General features: G+C 31.3%; 3 protein-coding genes across 7 annotated transcripts in view; 2 read left to right on the plus strand and 1 right to left on the minus strand.

The window, feature by feature from the left end:
- LOC119833597 (putative neutral sphingomyelinase) overlaps positions 1-1,219 on the plus strand; it is a 6,060-nt gene extending 4,841 nt beyond the window's left edge. Inside the window, exons 5-6 of the mRNA XM_038357669.1 lie at positions 148-340; positions 566-1,219. Coding sequence (XP_038213597.1) covers positions 148-340; positions 566-1,024 — 652 coding nt within the window. The 3' untranslated portion in view covers positions 1,025-1,219. The remainder of the gene's footprint in view (positions 1-147; positions 341-565) is intronic.
- Positions 1,220-1,500: 281 nt separating this feature from the next.
- LOC119833433 (transmembrane protein 184C) lies at positions 1,501-5,440 on the minus strand. The gene is made up of 6 exons (XM_038357429.1): positions 4,893-5,440; positions 4,522-4,761; positions 3,810-4,091; positions 3,483-3,585; positions 2,816-2,990; positions 1,501-2,489 (listed from the first exon to the last, which is right to left on the minus strand). The coding sequence occupies exons 1-6, from the start codon at positions 5,153-5,155 to the stop codon at positions 2,221-2,223; spliced, it is 1,332 nt and encodes a 443-aa protein (XP_038213357.1). The 5' UTR covers positions 5,156-5,440; the 3' UTR covers positions 1,501-2,220.
- Positions 5,441-5,944: 504 nt separating this feature from the next.
- On the plus strand, positions 5,945-15,049 carry LOC119833240 (zinc finger protein ztf-16). Of its 5 annotated transcripts, none has more exons than XM_038357171.1 (8): positions 5,952-6,086; positions 6,198-6,290; positions 6,567-6,690; positions 8,509-9,023; positions 9,098-9,408; positions 10,806-10,933; positions 11,397-11,573; positions 11,782-15,049. In XM_038357171.1, the coding sequence occupies exons 3-8, from the start codon at positions 6,616-6,618 to the stop codon at positions 12,019-12,021; spliced, it is 1,446 nt and encodes a 481-aa protein (XP_038213099.1). In that variant the 5' UTR covers positions 5,952-6,086; positions 6,198-6,290; positions 6,567-6,615; the 3' UTR covers positions 12,022-15,049. The 5 variants fall into 5 exon arrangements, with proteins under 5 accessions (XP_038213101.1, XP_038213097.1, XP_038213099.1 ...); XM_038357170.1 differs by having other exon boundaries at positions 5,956-6,086; positions 6,168-6,290; XM_038357169.1 differs by having other exon boundaries at positions 5,947-6,290.
- The last annotated feature ends 435 nt before the right edge of the window (positions 15,050-15,484 follow it).

Genomic DNA, 15,484 nt, shown 5'->3' on the forward strand with positions numbered 1-15,484 from the left:
GAGCAACAAACACACACATATCCTTACAAACTTTCGCATTTATAATATTAGTAGAATGGACGAAGCCGCAGCGGGAAAGCTAGTTTTTATTATGAGATTATATAGTGTTCTGTTGTGTGTAATTGATTATTGTTTAATTTTTTATAGATTAATAACACAGATACCAAGCCTGATAGACCCGGCCAGTGTAGGACCTTCTGGCGACGGCCCAACATTGATAAAAGCTATAGGGACATGTGATAATATCAACAATAGCTATTCCAATCCAAAAATAGCTAAAGCCTGTCCAGAAGGAAAAAGAATTGATCATATACTATATCATGTAGATCCTGCTTGGGAGGTTGGTAACTTTAATATATTTTTTGTGAGTTTTTTATATTATAACAATGTTTCAGTTATATCTATAGGCTGTATAATTCCCGATTTATAGTAAGATGCAAATATAATGCTCAATCACATAAGGACCACTTACCTGGCAATGTAAACACAGTATCTACTAATGAACCTATCAAAAAACTAATTAAAGGTAGCAAATAAAATCGTTAACTAATGAACTCAATTTCAGGCCGAGGTTATTGACATGAAAAATCCTCTGGAAGACAGAGTACCAGGTCAAGACTTCTCATACTCCGACCACAATGCTGTATCTGTACAGTTGAAAATAAAATCGTCGAACGTAAAAAATAAAATACGTTCGCAGAGTTCAGTTGAAAGTTACGATGACACAATAATAGAGGCGATCAAAGTTTGTAAGGAAGCTATGGTGACTGTAGCTAAATCGAAAAAGTTGTACCTTTTTACCGGCACATTGATTTTCATGTTCCTTCTCGGTTCAGTCGGATTTTGGCCCAATATCATAATTGCAGATATAATTAAGATTATCATGACCGGTGTCTGCTTCTATTATATTTTAATGGGATCGCTTTGGAATAGAATTGAGATGAACAGTCTTAAAGCTGGTGTGACAGCTTTGGAAAATTTCAAAAGTAGTAGAAACTACGATTTGGGTAAATCAAAATATTAATTGAAGCACATTGCATTAAGAAAAATACAGTTAAATGTTATACAGTAAAATATAACTCGTCAGTATTTAAATCATACGTATTTTATATAAATATGTCTAGTACCAAAAAATTATTAAAAATAAAACTTATTAATTTTAAGTCACATTTAATCTGTTACATTCAATGATCATGTAAGATTGTGTATTTCCCTTTAAAAAAATTTCTCAAATTAATTGATGTTGAATGTAATTGGAATAAAACTTAGTAATGCATTACCTACAAATTTATGTCCCTGTAGTCCAATAAAAAGATAAATATTTTTATAATACAATTCTTACTTAGGCATTGATAAAATAAATATTTAAGTGATGCTCATGTAATTAAGAATATTATATCGAATCTATGTGATACTATAATATTTAAATTTACATTTTATATACATACATTTTAGTCATAGTTCTTAATGCTTAAAATTATAAGAAATAAATAAAATCCGTAACTTAGAAAAACTTTTTATTTCATACAACAATGCAATGCAATTACACCCTTTAACAAAATATCACATTCCAGATTAATCACCATAGTGTTTTTTTCTTTCATCCGCCCATTATGCATACAAGTACATTAAACTTGACACTTGATGGCAAGAAAAATACTCGAAAACGAAATTATTCTAAAACTTACGATACAGACAACACAAAATATGAGAATCATATCTAGGTAGTAGAAATAACAATTATGAATATAAAATTAAAGATTTAGATATTTTGTACTTAGACCGTACATTGAATTCTTCACCAAAATCATTTACTTAGTTCATTTCAGATTTGATTAAATGCTTTATTTTAAAAACGAATCAATCAAACAATAAAGTACATTTGTTCTTCTAATTAAACCATAACTGTTATTTTAGCAACTGGGTTATATTATGATTATGTTTCCTATGTACATTGGTATAGTATATTATAGCCTAAAATTGCACTCGATATAATCATTTCAAAGTAAACAGCACACATAATACTTTGGTTAAGTACAAGTGTATTGAGAAAGTGTAAATAATTATTATTCTATAAATTTGGAATGCAATATTAATAATACTTAATCTAGCGAGATAAGACTATTATCACTTCAGTTATAATATATGAAAATCAGTATCAAATCAAATAAATATTGTGATCCATAACATAATATACCAAGCATTTCATGCATTATAGTATTAAACCTTTGGGTCAGGCGTCTTGTTTTCGTCAGATATATCGATTAAAGGGTCAGTTTCTGAATTCAATGAGCCAGTGGCTATTGTATTTTCGAGTGAGCCATATACTGATGGTCTAACTTCCACTGAAGGCGGTTCGGTCGCTTCCACTGTCAAATCAGGTGCAGAACTCGATGCATCCTGTTCGTGAACCAGTCTGGAACTTTCGTCATAACCTCTTGTCATGTGATATTGCGTTTTACCTCGTAATCTCCTACTAAATGAGCTTCCTGAAATTCAAGTTGGATTTAACACTTTTCGAACACCAAATAGAAGATACTTTTTACATGTGCACAAAAAAATAAAAAGGTTCGTTTTTATTTATTATAAAAAATTCAACAAACAGGCAGGCTTATACTTTCTGACCCCTATGCAGATTGTATTGTATTCAAAGTATTTTTTTTTATATACGAGAATGTTAAAGTTAAAACCCTTTCTTTGTTTAAACATGTTTAGTTAGAACTAGTTGTAACTAAGGAAATCATGTTGTATCGAAAAACAGGTTTTATGAGAAACATATACTAAAATAGTCTCAGCATAATAAATTTTTTCTTACCTACTACACCAAGATGCTCAGATATATCTCTCTTTACATCTGACACATCCCACATAGCCAGGAACGAACCGAGACAAGATGGCGACGGGTCCAGTGGGGATATATATGGCTTGTATGAGAAGCTGTAATGATGTGCAATCGCTGCCAAGAACATTTCTATACATATAAGGAAGTCCTGAAAAAAATCATTGCATATGGATTTATAATTATAACAAATAGTATAATAATTTGCAACAATACTATTGCTAAGAAACATAATTTACATGTTCCATTTTATGACTTTTTGATTTTCAAAGTATATTTAATTTTTTTTAAAGAATTAAATCATAAAAAAATATGTGTTTGATAATTTTTAACTAAAGCATTGCTCAAATTTAATTTAAAGATGTGGGTTTGAATCCTACCTCACCATATTTTAATTCCTTTCTCATTTTTTACATTAATTGTATTTTTCATAATTAATGGTGGTGGGATAAAGTTTTTTACAATTAATTAGTATAAAACAGTATATTACAAGTAAAAGAATTAATAAACTATATGTCAAATAGTAGAGGCCAATTAACTGACATTTATTGAGAGGCAATAACCATGTATGTTGGATATCTGCTTATTAAAAGATATATTTTACAATGAACTTATCATTGTAAAATAAACAAAGTGCACAGACCTGTAATTTAGAAGATATAATCTTTATCTTGTCTTTATCAGAAATATCAAATATTGTTGATATCACTCCACAGTATACCAAAATATTGATGATTACACCTTGGCTGAAAACAATTTCATGCAAAACATTAAAAACTTGAAGTTACAAATGTAACATTAGATATTATACAAATTAATTGATGGTAAGCTTTTTACTACTAAAGAATTTGTCACACAAACTATGATCAAATTTAACACCAAAAACCAGTTTGATTACAACACCATCTCAGATAAGTTACAAAAGATAGCATAGTAACTTGTTTCCCTGTCTGATTTAAATAATACTTACAAGAACGAGAAAAACACAACAGCCTTGATACATAGGAATTTTCCGATGGGTTTCATTGGTTTCAGTTCAGTCCTATTGGCTCGATAGAAGAGTACTAAGCAGTACATAGCCACAAATTGTGAAAAATTATTAATAGCTATCATGTAGGGAAATGCTACATTTGGACTGAAGTCACTCTCACCATAAACACCACATAGCTCACATATCATTGAGATAACCGTTGTTAGTGGCCTTACAAGTGTATATTGTAGGATACCATGCTTACAATTATGAATGAATTCACTGAAACAAATTGTTTATTCAATTTAAAACTGGAAAGAGTAACATGTTTTACTATGAACAATTTTTTTTTTTGTATTAAATAAAGAAAATTTTTATAAGAGATACATAATTCAGTAAAGTGGTTTTATCTTTGTTAAGACTTGTTAAATCGTTAACAATATTCAATAAAAATGGGATTTATTGTTTGATTACACATTAGGTTGTCTATGAGATAATGAGGGCATTACCACTTATTAGATATCATCATTTTTATGACAAACAAGACATCAAAAATTAATATTACAAACTCTTATCCATGCTAGAAATTAAATATGAGTATGCTAATCTTCAAACATAACCAAAGTTTATATTTCTAAAAAGCATTGTGAAATCCTCACAAAAAGATTTAATATTTCATAATATATAATGGATAAAATCAATCAATTGTTACCTTCCCATTTCCCATGGGGCCAAACAACACAATGGGAATATATGGTAGACTTGTGGTTTTAATTCTAATGAAGCTTCAAGGTCATTACCATCATTTAGGTAATTCAAAAGGTATTTCATAAAATTGTAAATTACATAGGCTTCATAACATTCTCTCAAAGAGTCCATATAAATGGACTGCTCTGGAAATTCCAATCCAAGCCATGCATTTAAGGCATAAATTGGTACCATCCATAAGATTCTGCAAATGAAAGATAAATGATTCATACAAGGAAAACCAAACTATTTACTGCTTAAAAAATTTGGGTCATAAAAAAAACTATATTGGGAATTTTTATATGAAAATACTGCTTAATGTGAACTTACACTCACCTTATAATGTGTTTTTGAAGGGAAGGTTTAGTATAATGGACTATATGTTGTGTAATCTGCCAAATTGATATTGGCATAGCAAGGAGAACAAACCCACCAGCAACAAGGGTTCCTTGATCTGATTTTGTAAAACCATTTTCTATGGCATGTACAATGAGCGTTGGCACTAATACAATTACCAATAGGATATACGTAGCTATAAAGAAAGGTCGTATCCATAGCCTCCACTGGCCAAAAAACGCACTAATCGGTTGTGTGCACATTTTTACTCTTTCAATTACGTGCTTATAACTTTCTTCACCCGACAAACATGTCCATTACAGAAAGTCACTTTCATAGAATAATTAAACAAATTGTGATTCATATGGATGCACAATTATCAACACTTGTAAAAAACATCAACATGTAGAAAAATTCTAATAAGTATTGACAATGTTTAATTCACTTTTTACATGTACTTTGCATCTATTTGCTTACAAAAATGTATTATTTTTACCCACAATCCACATACAACTAAAATATTTTCGACAAACAGTCAATAATGAGTTATGAATTCTTTTTGACATTTGAAAATATTCTTATTTGACATATGACAATTAGTTTTTTTTTTGTAAGACACACACTGTGTACACTGGTTAGGTATGACATTTGTTACGACTTAGTCGGTCAACTAATCCAATAGGTAAAATTAAATAATATTTCGATTATTTCATAAAATTTATATCTATGTACTGTTACTCATATGATACATGTACTGTATAAGCAGCAAAACTAAGACATCTCGAAAGTATACCAATATTTCAACATAAATAAATAAACTATCATGCCAATTACTTTTGTAAAATAACAAATTAATCATGTTGTTTTAAATTAGAGTGTTGTGAATTATTTTTTATACGTCTATATTGCAAAACGTATATAAAATAGGTTTACAGCGTACTCAGACAGTGTAGACCACGAAATAAAAAAAAAACAAAATGTGTCTATGAAGATGAATATTGTCAATCAGTGTTGCTACCACCTAGAAATGCAAATATCGCAACAAGTTTTTTAGTTCATCTGATCTATCGAGTTGCGAGACGAGTGAGAGAGTAGATAGTAGATTTTACTTACCTACTAGTTAGCTAGTATTAGTTGTATGGAATGGGTTCGTTTAAAATATGTTAGTGATTTCATTTAAGAAAATTAAAAAAGGTTAGCTAAATGTGATACTATGATTTATTTGTAAATTGCTGTTAACTAAAAGTGGGGACCCACTTATTTGTGCATTTACAGTTATTCGCGTAACACGTATTTTGTGCATAGAGTTCGAGCATTGAATTAGGCCACATAGCGATCTCTCCCTAAAATACCGCTGTTCTGGCTGTCGAGTGTCGACGTATCGAGACGGGCCAGCAAGTGAGTGCGATGTCTTGTTATAAATTGCAAATAAAATTGCATTTAGAAGTTTAGATTGGTGATTATAAACTAAGGAATAAATATAGGATGTGATAGATAAGGTTTATAAATAGTCTATCGCAACTCGATTATTCGTATGTTTTCGTAAATGGGTCACCTCGCCATTCTTGAAGAATGAGTTGTAAGGTGTCTTTGATTGATACGGAGCTTTAAATTTGATAGGTTTTTAACTTTATATGGTTAGTGGATATAACTAATAACGCGATTTTGTTTTAGTTAAGTAAGGCGGGATAGTGATGAACAAAAAAGGCCGCGAGTTGATGTGATGTCATCAAAAGGGGAAACAGAGGCCGACTCTGGCACCGTGTCGCCAAATCTTTCTACTGTTAAGAATGAACCAGTGAGTGATGTCTTTAATTTTTAAAAATAAATAAGTATACAACATCCCAATGTCAGTAGGAAAAGTAGGGCAATGTTGTTAAACCTACTTCTGATTATAAAGTTACCATTCCAAAATGTAGTATGTTTCGAACTTAAACAAAACTTATGTAATTTCTAATATATATTATCTATATTCGCAAATAAATACATATTCACAATGAATTATATTCCATATACTTTAACACTCCAATTGAGTTAAAGAAACCAAATCTCCTTAATTCAATTGCCACTCATATTTCAATTCAATATGTTTTGCTCTGTAATTACTTATTCAGTATATTTTAAAAACTTTTCATCTAAAACACATACTTTTACTGAACTACCTAGTTTATATTTTTTTGTATATAAAAGTTATGATAATTGATAAAGAAAAAGTTTGTGAGATATTATAATGTACAGATGATCTGTCTATTATGAAAAATGTATTATATTATATTTAAAATTGCATACAACACCTCCAGCATAAGTCCTTATCAGAACATGATTAGTATTCCTGTTATATTTTGTTCAAAGGTTTTTCTTTCAGTAATGTTATATATACTTGATAAAACATCTTACAATTTTTAAAAACTTTATAATAATAAATAAACATGTTGTGCTTATCCATTCCATTATAATAAAGCTGCAGCATAGGTTTCTTCGGTTGAACATGTAAATCTTTTATCAACTTTGAAAATGGTTTTTAATCAATAATATGTGGTATAATTTTTTTGTCTTGATGTTATTATGTTTAAACAAATTGATCTCACATTCCTCAACAGGAATACTAGGTCAAGAATATGATAGGTTAATAATAATACATGTTTAGTAATAGATATTGCTATTGTACAAAATTAAAATTGTTTTCTCAATATAGTACTTACATGGGTATAAATTTAGTTTATAAAAAGGCACTGATAATATTGTTTTTTTTTTTTTAATTTATGAAGAGAATTCTTGATAAGAATAGATAATTTTAGAAACATAGTTGATTTGTAATCTACAAACATGGGATGTATTAAAAAACATACTATTGTGTAACTATTTCATTTTCATTTTCTGCAGTATTGATTTTATGTAATGACATGCTTTGGTTTAGTTGTTGTAATCCATGGAAATTTGGCACTAAGCAAATAAATAAAAACTGTAAAGTTTTGAATGTATTGTACATATAAAGGCTTGTGCAAGGTGCAATCCATTTCTGTGAATTTTTGTAACCATAGGTTATTAGTATACTTTGTGTGTTGATGTGATACATATAATCATATTTAACTTAAAAAAAAATTGTCAACATGTCTCATTTTCTTTGGTCTCTATATTTTTAATGAACTTTTATCATTGATTTTCCTTACTTAGTATATATCGGATATCACACAAGATACTTTGATCAGATATGACAGGACACAAAAAAGGACTTAAGATGCATAATTTTTTAAGATGATAAACAAATGTGTATTTTTTAATTAAATATTCATTTTTTTAATTTTTGTTCATTTGAGATTTTATTTATGAAACGCTATTCACGGAACTTGATCTACTCTAATGAGGAATATTTTATGAATTTTGCAACAATTTTGACTGCTGCTTCGCTTCTATTGGTTATGGCGTGATGTTATATTGTATTTCAGGAGTTCCTAATATTAACTGATTCAATCAAACAAACTATTTCAGTTTTATAATATTAGTATAGATGCTTAGACTTTGATAACAAGTTCCACATAGAACCAAATAGTATGGTGAATTTATAATAAAAAGGCTTCTCAGAAATATTTTAAAATAGACATGATATTTCTTTCAGACAGTGGCAGCACCTAGTAAAGAAACTCCAAAGCGGGGCAGTGGTACATTGCTTAAATGTACCACTTGCAATAGTTTTAGTACCTTAAGCACACGGGCTTTAAATACACATATGGCGCAGTGTTCACCAGATAACAATAATGTGGCCGCAGCACAGAACACCGACACGCGGCCACACAGAAAACTCTTTGAGTGTGATGTGTGCAATATGAAATTCTCAAACGGCGCTAACATGCGCCGTCATAAAATGCGACACACAGGCGTAAAACCCTACGAATGCAGGGTATGCCAGAAGAGGTTCTTCCGTAAGGATCATTTAGCTGAACACTTTACAACTCACACCAAAAGCTTGCCATACCATTGCCCCATTTGCAATAGAGGATTCCAACGCCAAATCGCGATGCGTGCCCACTTCCAAAACGAACACGTGGGACAACATGACCTCGTTAAAACTTGCCCGCTTTGTAGTTACCGTGCGCCGACGATGAAGAGTCTCAGAGTTCATTTCTTTAACAGGTAGTATTTGAAAATTGACTCATATGTTACGGACGTCTAAAATTTTATTTTGAAAATGTAATGTTGTTTTCCAGGCACGGCATCGATCTCGACAATCCAGGTCCCGGCAATAACTCTGTTTCCCTTCTCGCTGCTGGCATCGCAAATGCTGCATATGCCGATGGTACAATGGACCCTAGCACGTTAAATGCACTAGGAGCTCTTGGCTCTGGATTATCCGTTTCGGTTGCGGCAGCTTACTCCGACAGTGGAGACAGTAACGGCGAAAGATCTGTTGACAATGCAACTCCTCCCATGCACTACTTGACGCCTCATGTTGAAATATCTATGGCAGATAATAATGACACCTTCTCTCCAGGGCAAACGAACCACATGAGTAATTCAGGTAGGTTATGTATAAATTTGAATGACATATTATAAGCAGATGAAAATCAAGTTTTTTTTGTTTTTATTAGCTTCATCTATATGTTTGTAACTATAACTACATAAGACACAATTTTGACCCCCTTTAAAAAGAGTTTGTACACTTATCAAAGATCAAAATACAATAATTTCATGAGTTGTATCTTATGATCCTGATTAGGATCGCCAGAATTAAATATTTTCCTTATGTATTATCTGTATAAAGGCATAGGCTTTATATAAGAGCTAGTGTGATACTGGTTGATTCTATAATTAAAGTGTGTTATTTAGTTTTTCTAATATATTTATTTTATAATTTTCCTTTATATTAAAATATACTGGAAGTATAGTTGTAATAATATAAAAATTAAGTAAATTACGGAAAACTAGCTCCTAATGCACAATATAAATTCAAGCTACCTACATTTTAAGGTTAATCATGTTTTAAACATACTGTTTAAGATAAATGTATAGGTACTATTAGTATTCTCTTATGTAACAGCTAGAACTAACCTACCTTATCCTTATACACAAAGCATGTTATTTCATTTATTGCAAATTTTCCCTAACAATAAGATATGGAAATAAAAATGTTGATGTATTTGAATGAGAAATGTATTATATTTCATATGAGGCTACAACGGATTTAAGGCGCGATGTATTCATAAACTCAAACTCTTATTTATTCAATTAGACTTCTTATAAAAGCACTTTTGAATCGTTATTTTATACATTTTTAACATTTACTACCGATTCGGAAAGCATTTTCTACAGAGAAGACCCAGCACGAAACTCTGTAGTTACTCTTTTTAAAATAAACTAGCTGTGACCCGCGGTTGAAACCGCGTAAGCGTGCTGCGTAACCGTATCCCGTAGGAATATCGGTATAAAAAGTGCCTATGTGTTATTTCAGTTGTCCAGCTATCTACGAAGCAAAATAGTATTATTATTCACCAATAGATGTCAGGAAAAAAAAACACGAATAAAACACGAATATGACATTTAAAAAAAAAAAATTCCTAGCTAGATCGATTTATCGCCCCCGAAACCCCCTATATACTAAATTTCATGAAAATCATTGGAGCCGATTCCGAGATATATATACAAGAATTGCTCGTTTAAAGGTATAAGATAAAATATTTATATTATTATTATTATTTTCATATTGTTTGTTAGACCACACTTGTCACATTTCATTGATTACTACCAGAGACAGAATATGCTATTTAGGTAGGCAAGCCTCATGATGAAACAAAAATTACGAAATTTTTATTCTTGAAGGCGCTAGTTTTAAATAGGTACTCCTTTAAATAGAACTGCCTTGTAAGACCCTAAGTTATAATAAAGCTTGGTCTATATGGTAACAATCGAACATTCCAGAATCCCGTATGAACGGCGAAGGCCCCAGCTCGCCGCAGTCCGGCGACAGTGCGGTAGCGAGCAGCTCGCTATCAGCCGGCCTGCCCACTAACATCACCCCGTCCATCACGCTCATACCTATCAAGCAAGTATGTGTTTTGTTATAATATTATTCATGAAGTAGACTAATTTCGTCATTTTTTCAATAGTTGCTGTATGTTTGTTCAGCTATTTCCCACTTTTGAATGAAATCAGGTCGTCCGTTTAATGGAATTAAAATTAACATATGGAGTTAAATGCATGGAAAAGCTTTAGAATCTCTTAGAAAGTGTTCAATGTTAATTATAGCCGCGCAATAAATATACAATATAACTAACGGGAATTCGTCCCGCGGGCAGGACTTGGCAACTGTAATACTTACAAGAAATTAAGTAGGTATTTTAAAAATAATAGTATTATATAAATAATTGTTACTAAGTATTGCAAATGAATGCACAGAATACACAAAATGCTGAATATTTTGCGCGTCGCAAATAGCCTGGTTTGTTTGTACGTTGGATGTTTGTCGTGGCCTGGTCGTGGCGAGGAATGTTAAGTGTTGTTGTTGAATAGGAACCGAATGCTCAAGACGAGTCGAACTCCGGCGAGCAAGGCGACGCGAACAGCGGCGACAAACGTGATGTGTCGTCGAGCCTCCCGTCCCTTATCAAAGTGTCGCCGCTCAAGAGCCTCTTGCGGGAAGACATACGGCGCCGAATCTCTGCCCGCGGACGGACCCGCGGTTCCAATGTATGTTCTCCATACGTCATTCACGCATTTGATTTATTTTTGTTTCTTCCGCTTTATTGTAAATCAATTGAAAATACGACTGTTATGTTTAGTAGTAAAGACGTGTGTTGACAATTTTCTTCAGGATAATTAGTCCATTTATATTTTATTGTGTGAATGTGTGATATTAATACAGTTGTTTATATTGCAAATGTAATATAAATTTCAGGCTTCTCGAGCTTCACCATGCGAGGGCGGCGTGATAACTTCGACCCACGGCGACGCCGCCCTCCTGCCCTCCTCGCTCGTGTGCACGTTCTGCTCCATCACGTTTCCGGACTCCACGCTGTACTTCCTGCACAAGGGCTGCCACTGCGACTCCAACCCATGGAAGTGCAACATCTGCGGGGAACAGTGCTGCAACGTGTACGAGTTCAACTCCCACCTTCTCAGCAAGAGTCATCAATGACTGTTTGCAGGGGGGACGTCCGATCACTGACTTTGAACGATGCACTATGTAACTACGCGAGCGCTTCGAAGGTACTTCTTCAATTTTCATTTCCTCTCGCCCTGTCACTACGAACGTTTCCTATGTTGAAGTGCTTCGAATATGCTAACGCTAACGTCCCCCCGAAGCTGATAAAAGTGCAAATTCGAGAAGTTTATAATACGGTTATTGTAGTAGGTAAATGAGTGAAGATATTTTTATGGATATTTTAGTACTTAATTGTTTGCGGTCTTAATTAGTGTCGATTATAAAGAAAATGGGACCTGTTACGGTAGAATTCTTGGAAAGTTTCAACATTCCAAATTGTAACGAATGCATTCCATTAAATGAGATTGATTATATGAAGCCTCTGGTGGGGAAAGAAGTAATACTTATTTGTTATCTTAAAAAGATTTTATTTATTAATTTAATTAATTTCAAGTATGTACTTAAATGTACAGAGAGTTTTACAAAACAATATTTATAGTATATGTGGTGCGATAGTAAATTTTACAAATGTTTTAAAGAGATGCAGATAGTGTACAAATTAATATATTTTTACATTTCACTATTGACAAGATTTTTATTAAAAGGCAAAGCCTCTAAGCTCTTTATTTGTGATCAAGAGATAGACCGGAATTATAAATTCTACATTCCGTATTTATTTATAATATTATATTTTCTATTAAAGCATGTAATGCAAGTCCACGACTAATACTTAATGTACAATTTTATTATTATTTTGTTGTTATTATTTATTTTCTAAAATAAAAACAGAATATGTAGATAGAAGTTGTAATGTACTTAAGTGGTCAAGCAATCGTGATTAAGATGGGTGTTTGTATAGCTCATATGCAAACAATGTTTTGCTCAATACTTTGAAGGCTCAAGGAGATTGAACCATATTAGACTATTCGGTAGATTCTATTCGCACAAAATTATTAAATTTAACAGAAACATACAATCAATGTTCAATTTATTTTAAACAAATCGCGTGCTTTAACCTGGTGCCCATTTCATTAAGCGACAGCCAGTGCTTGTGCAAATTCCAAAGTTAACTTACAATATAATTAATTATATAAAAAAGGAGTTTGGTAGTCTACTTAAATTTTTATTTTTAATAATTGATGAACATGATTTAAAAGATGTTCTTACCCCTATTCAACTATTCGCTAAATGTGCTCAAAATTGTGCGCTAAATTATTAAAGAAACAAAATATGTATTAGAATTATTATAATTGCATTATGTTTAAGTTTAAATTATGTACTAAAAATGTGTAAGTTTGGATATTTTGTTGCAGTTCTTTTATTCTTAAAATCTGACTTCATTTAAGTTTAGTTATATACTAATACTTTTTCTGTATCTTCTTCTGTATCTAATCTTAATTATGAGTTGCGTTAACTGCGAAAAATATCGTAATCGTAAAGGTGCATATATATTCGGGACTTACAGGTAAGTACATTCTAATTTTAATTGGTCCATTCACATAATTCGATAATTGAGAGATAAACATTCCTGTAGACTGTAAGTACTTAATATCGGTTGTGGTCTTGCCTGTTAAGTTAACAAAATCGTTTTAGGTGAAACTGAAATTGTTTACCAACGAAGATATGTATATATGACTATTGTTTTGTTATGTCATTGCTATTAGTTAGGAAATCGGAGTGCGCGGTAGTCCGTCCAGACGTGGACTTAGAGAGTTACCTGGGAACGACATATTTATTATTTATAAACATTCTTATATTTCTGTTTCATTGTTGATTATATTATAAACGTGAATTATAGTACTAATATTTGGACCCTACCGTTGCGCCACGGTGTAGATTTAAGGGTAGGTTATTTAAATGCAATTAATATTATTAATTGGTAACCCCATTGGGCGCCTTCACTTAATCCGTCCATATCTAACGATAGATATTGCCTTTACTATTTAATAGAGATAATATATTTATAGGTGTTAGTTACACTAAGAGCAGATTTTAAGTGAAATATTTACAGAATAACAAAGGTTTACGGATAGTTATATTTCATGTAATAATGAATTGAAAGAAATTATTTTAGAATCAAACAAAGTTTTGTGTTTATATTACTTTTTGATTCTTAGATGATTCTTCAAGACCGTGTTGGTTGTTGATAGAGCAGATTTGATGTAATTGCTTTACTTTCGTGTGGTAGAATGATTTCTAAGAATGGATCATAGAATATGGTCCAAACGAATATAACTATTGTCAATTTATTGTGAACTTGATACAAAGCAGTATTTTAAAACCCCCATTCACGTTATTTTGTTAAGCAAATGTGGTTTAACGTTAAGTAGAATAGCATCGTGTTTAATGATCGTAATTAATTAATTTATTGCGGTTGTCTTTTTTTCCATTCCCGACAACAAAATAAATATTTACTGTTTAAGTGTCTCAAACAGTCTTAGGCCTTTGACAGTGAGATATTTAAAATCCTTATTACTTATAGGAATATTTAGACTAGCAGTCCTCACCTTAATACCAAAATACAGCTTACCAACATTTTAATATTTTGCTTTAAGTTGTTATGTGTGTAACAATGTAGTTTAGATTTTAAAAACAATCATAATTGTAGACAGATTGAGGTCATCGTTGATATTTTGCTGTTAAATTTATTGCGTTATTAAATATTATAAATATAATAACATATAATACTAATTTAGAAGAGATGAACTATTTATGAGCATCCAATTTTGGAAATAGGAGTGATAGTAAAATGATATCAAGTTATAGCAGATTGTGCCTTAGATCAGTAATAAAATATATAATAATATAGTAAATTGTGTTTTCGAAATTTATATAAAGAAATTAATATTTAGATGTGTGTGTTAAACTGTTTTCTCACATAAAGTATATTTACACGAAATCTAAGTAAATGTTATTTATTTATATAATCTAGCAAAATACGGCTGTTTTGCTTGTTTTTATGGTAAAGTTTATTTGCAGTTGATATGTATGTCATCTTGTTACGATTGTTTAGAATTTTAAAGGAAATGGTACTTATTACCGGATATGTAATTATATTTATTTACTTATAATAAAATAATTTGGTAAAGGGTCTAATAAAATATTAATAAAATATCAGATATTATGTGTTTGTTATTTTGTTATCTCCATTTACTCATAGTGCTCATACTACTGTTAAATCGTGTTAGGTGATTAAATTGGTGTAGGCTTATAAAAGAAACTACTCACTAAAACTGGAGTATAGAGAATATAACTGAGAAATCAATTTTGAAGATTCGTGCTAGATTTTTTGAGATATTTTGCAACATGTGATTTGTTATTATTGACATATTTTTCATGTCTTGTGTACAATTTTGCACTTCACCTAGACCCTGTTCTGATCCTGTAAGGGGTTAAGCTTCAAAACGGTCGGAAAAAGAAACGCTGTATGCATGTTGTAGGTATGGATTGTTTACTT

This window comes from Zerene cesonia, chromosome 17 (assembly GCF_012273895.1).
Source record: "Zerene cesonia ecotype Mississippi chromosome 17, Zerene_cesonia_1.1, whole genome shotgun sequence".
Lineage (NCBI taxonomy): Eukaryota > Metazoa > Arthropoda > Insecta > Lepidoptera > Pieridae > Zerene > Zerene cesonia.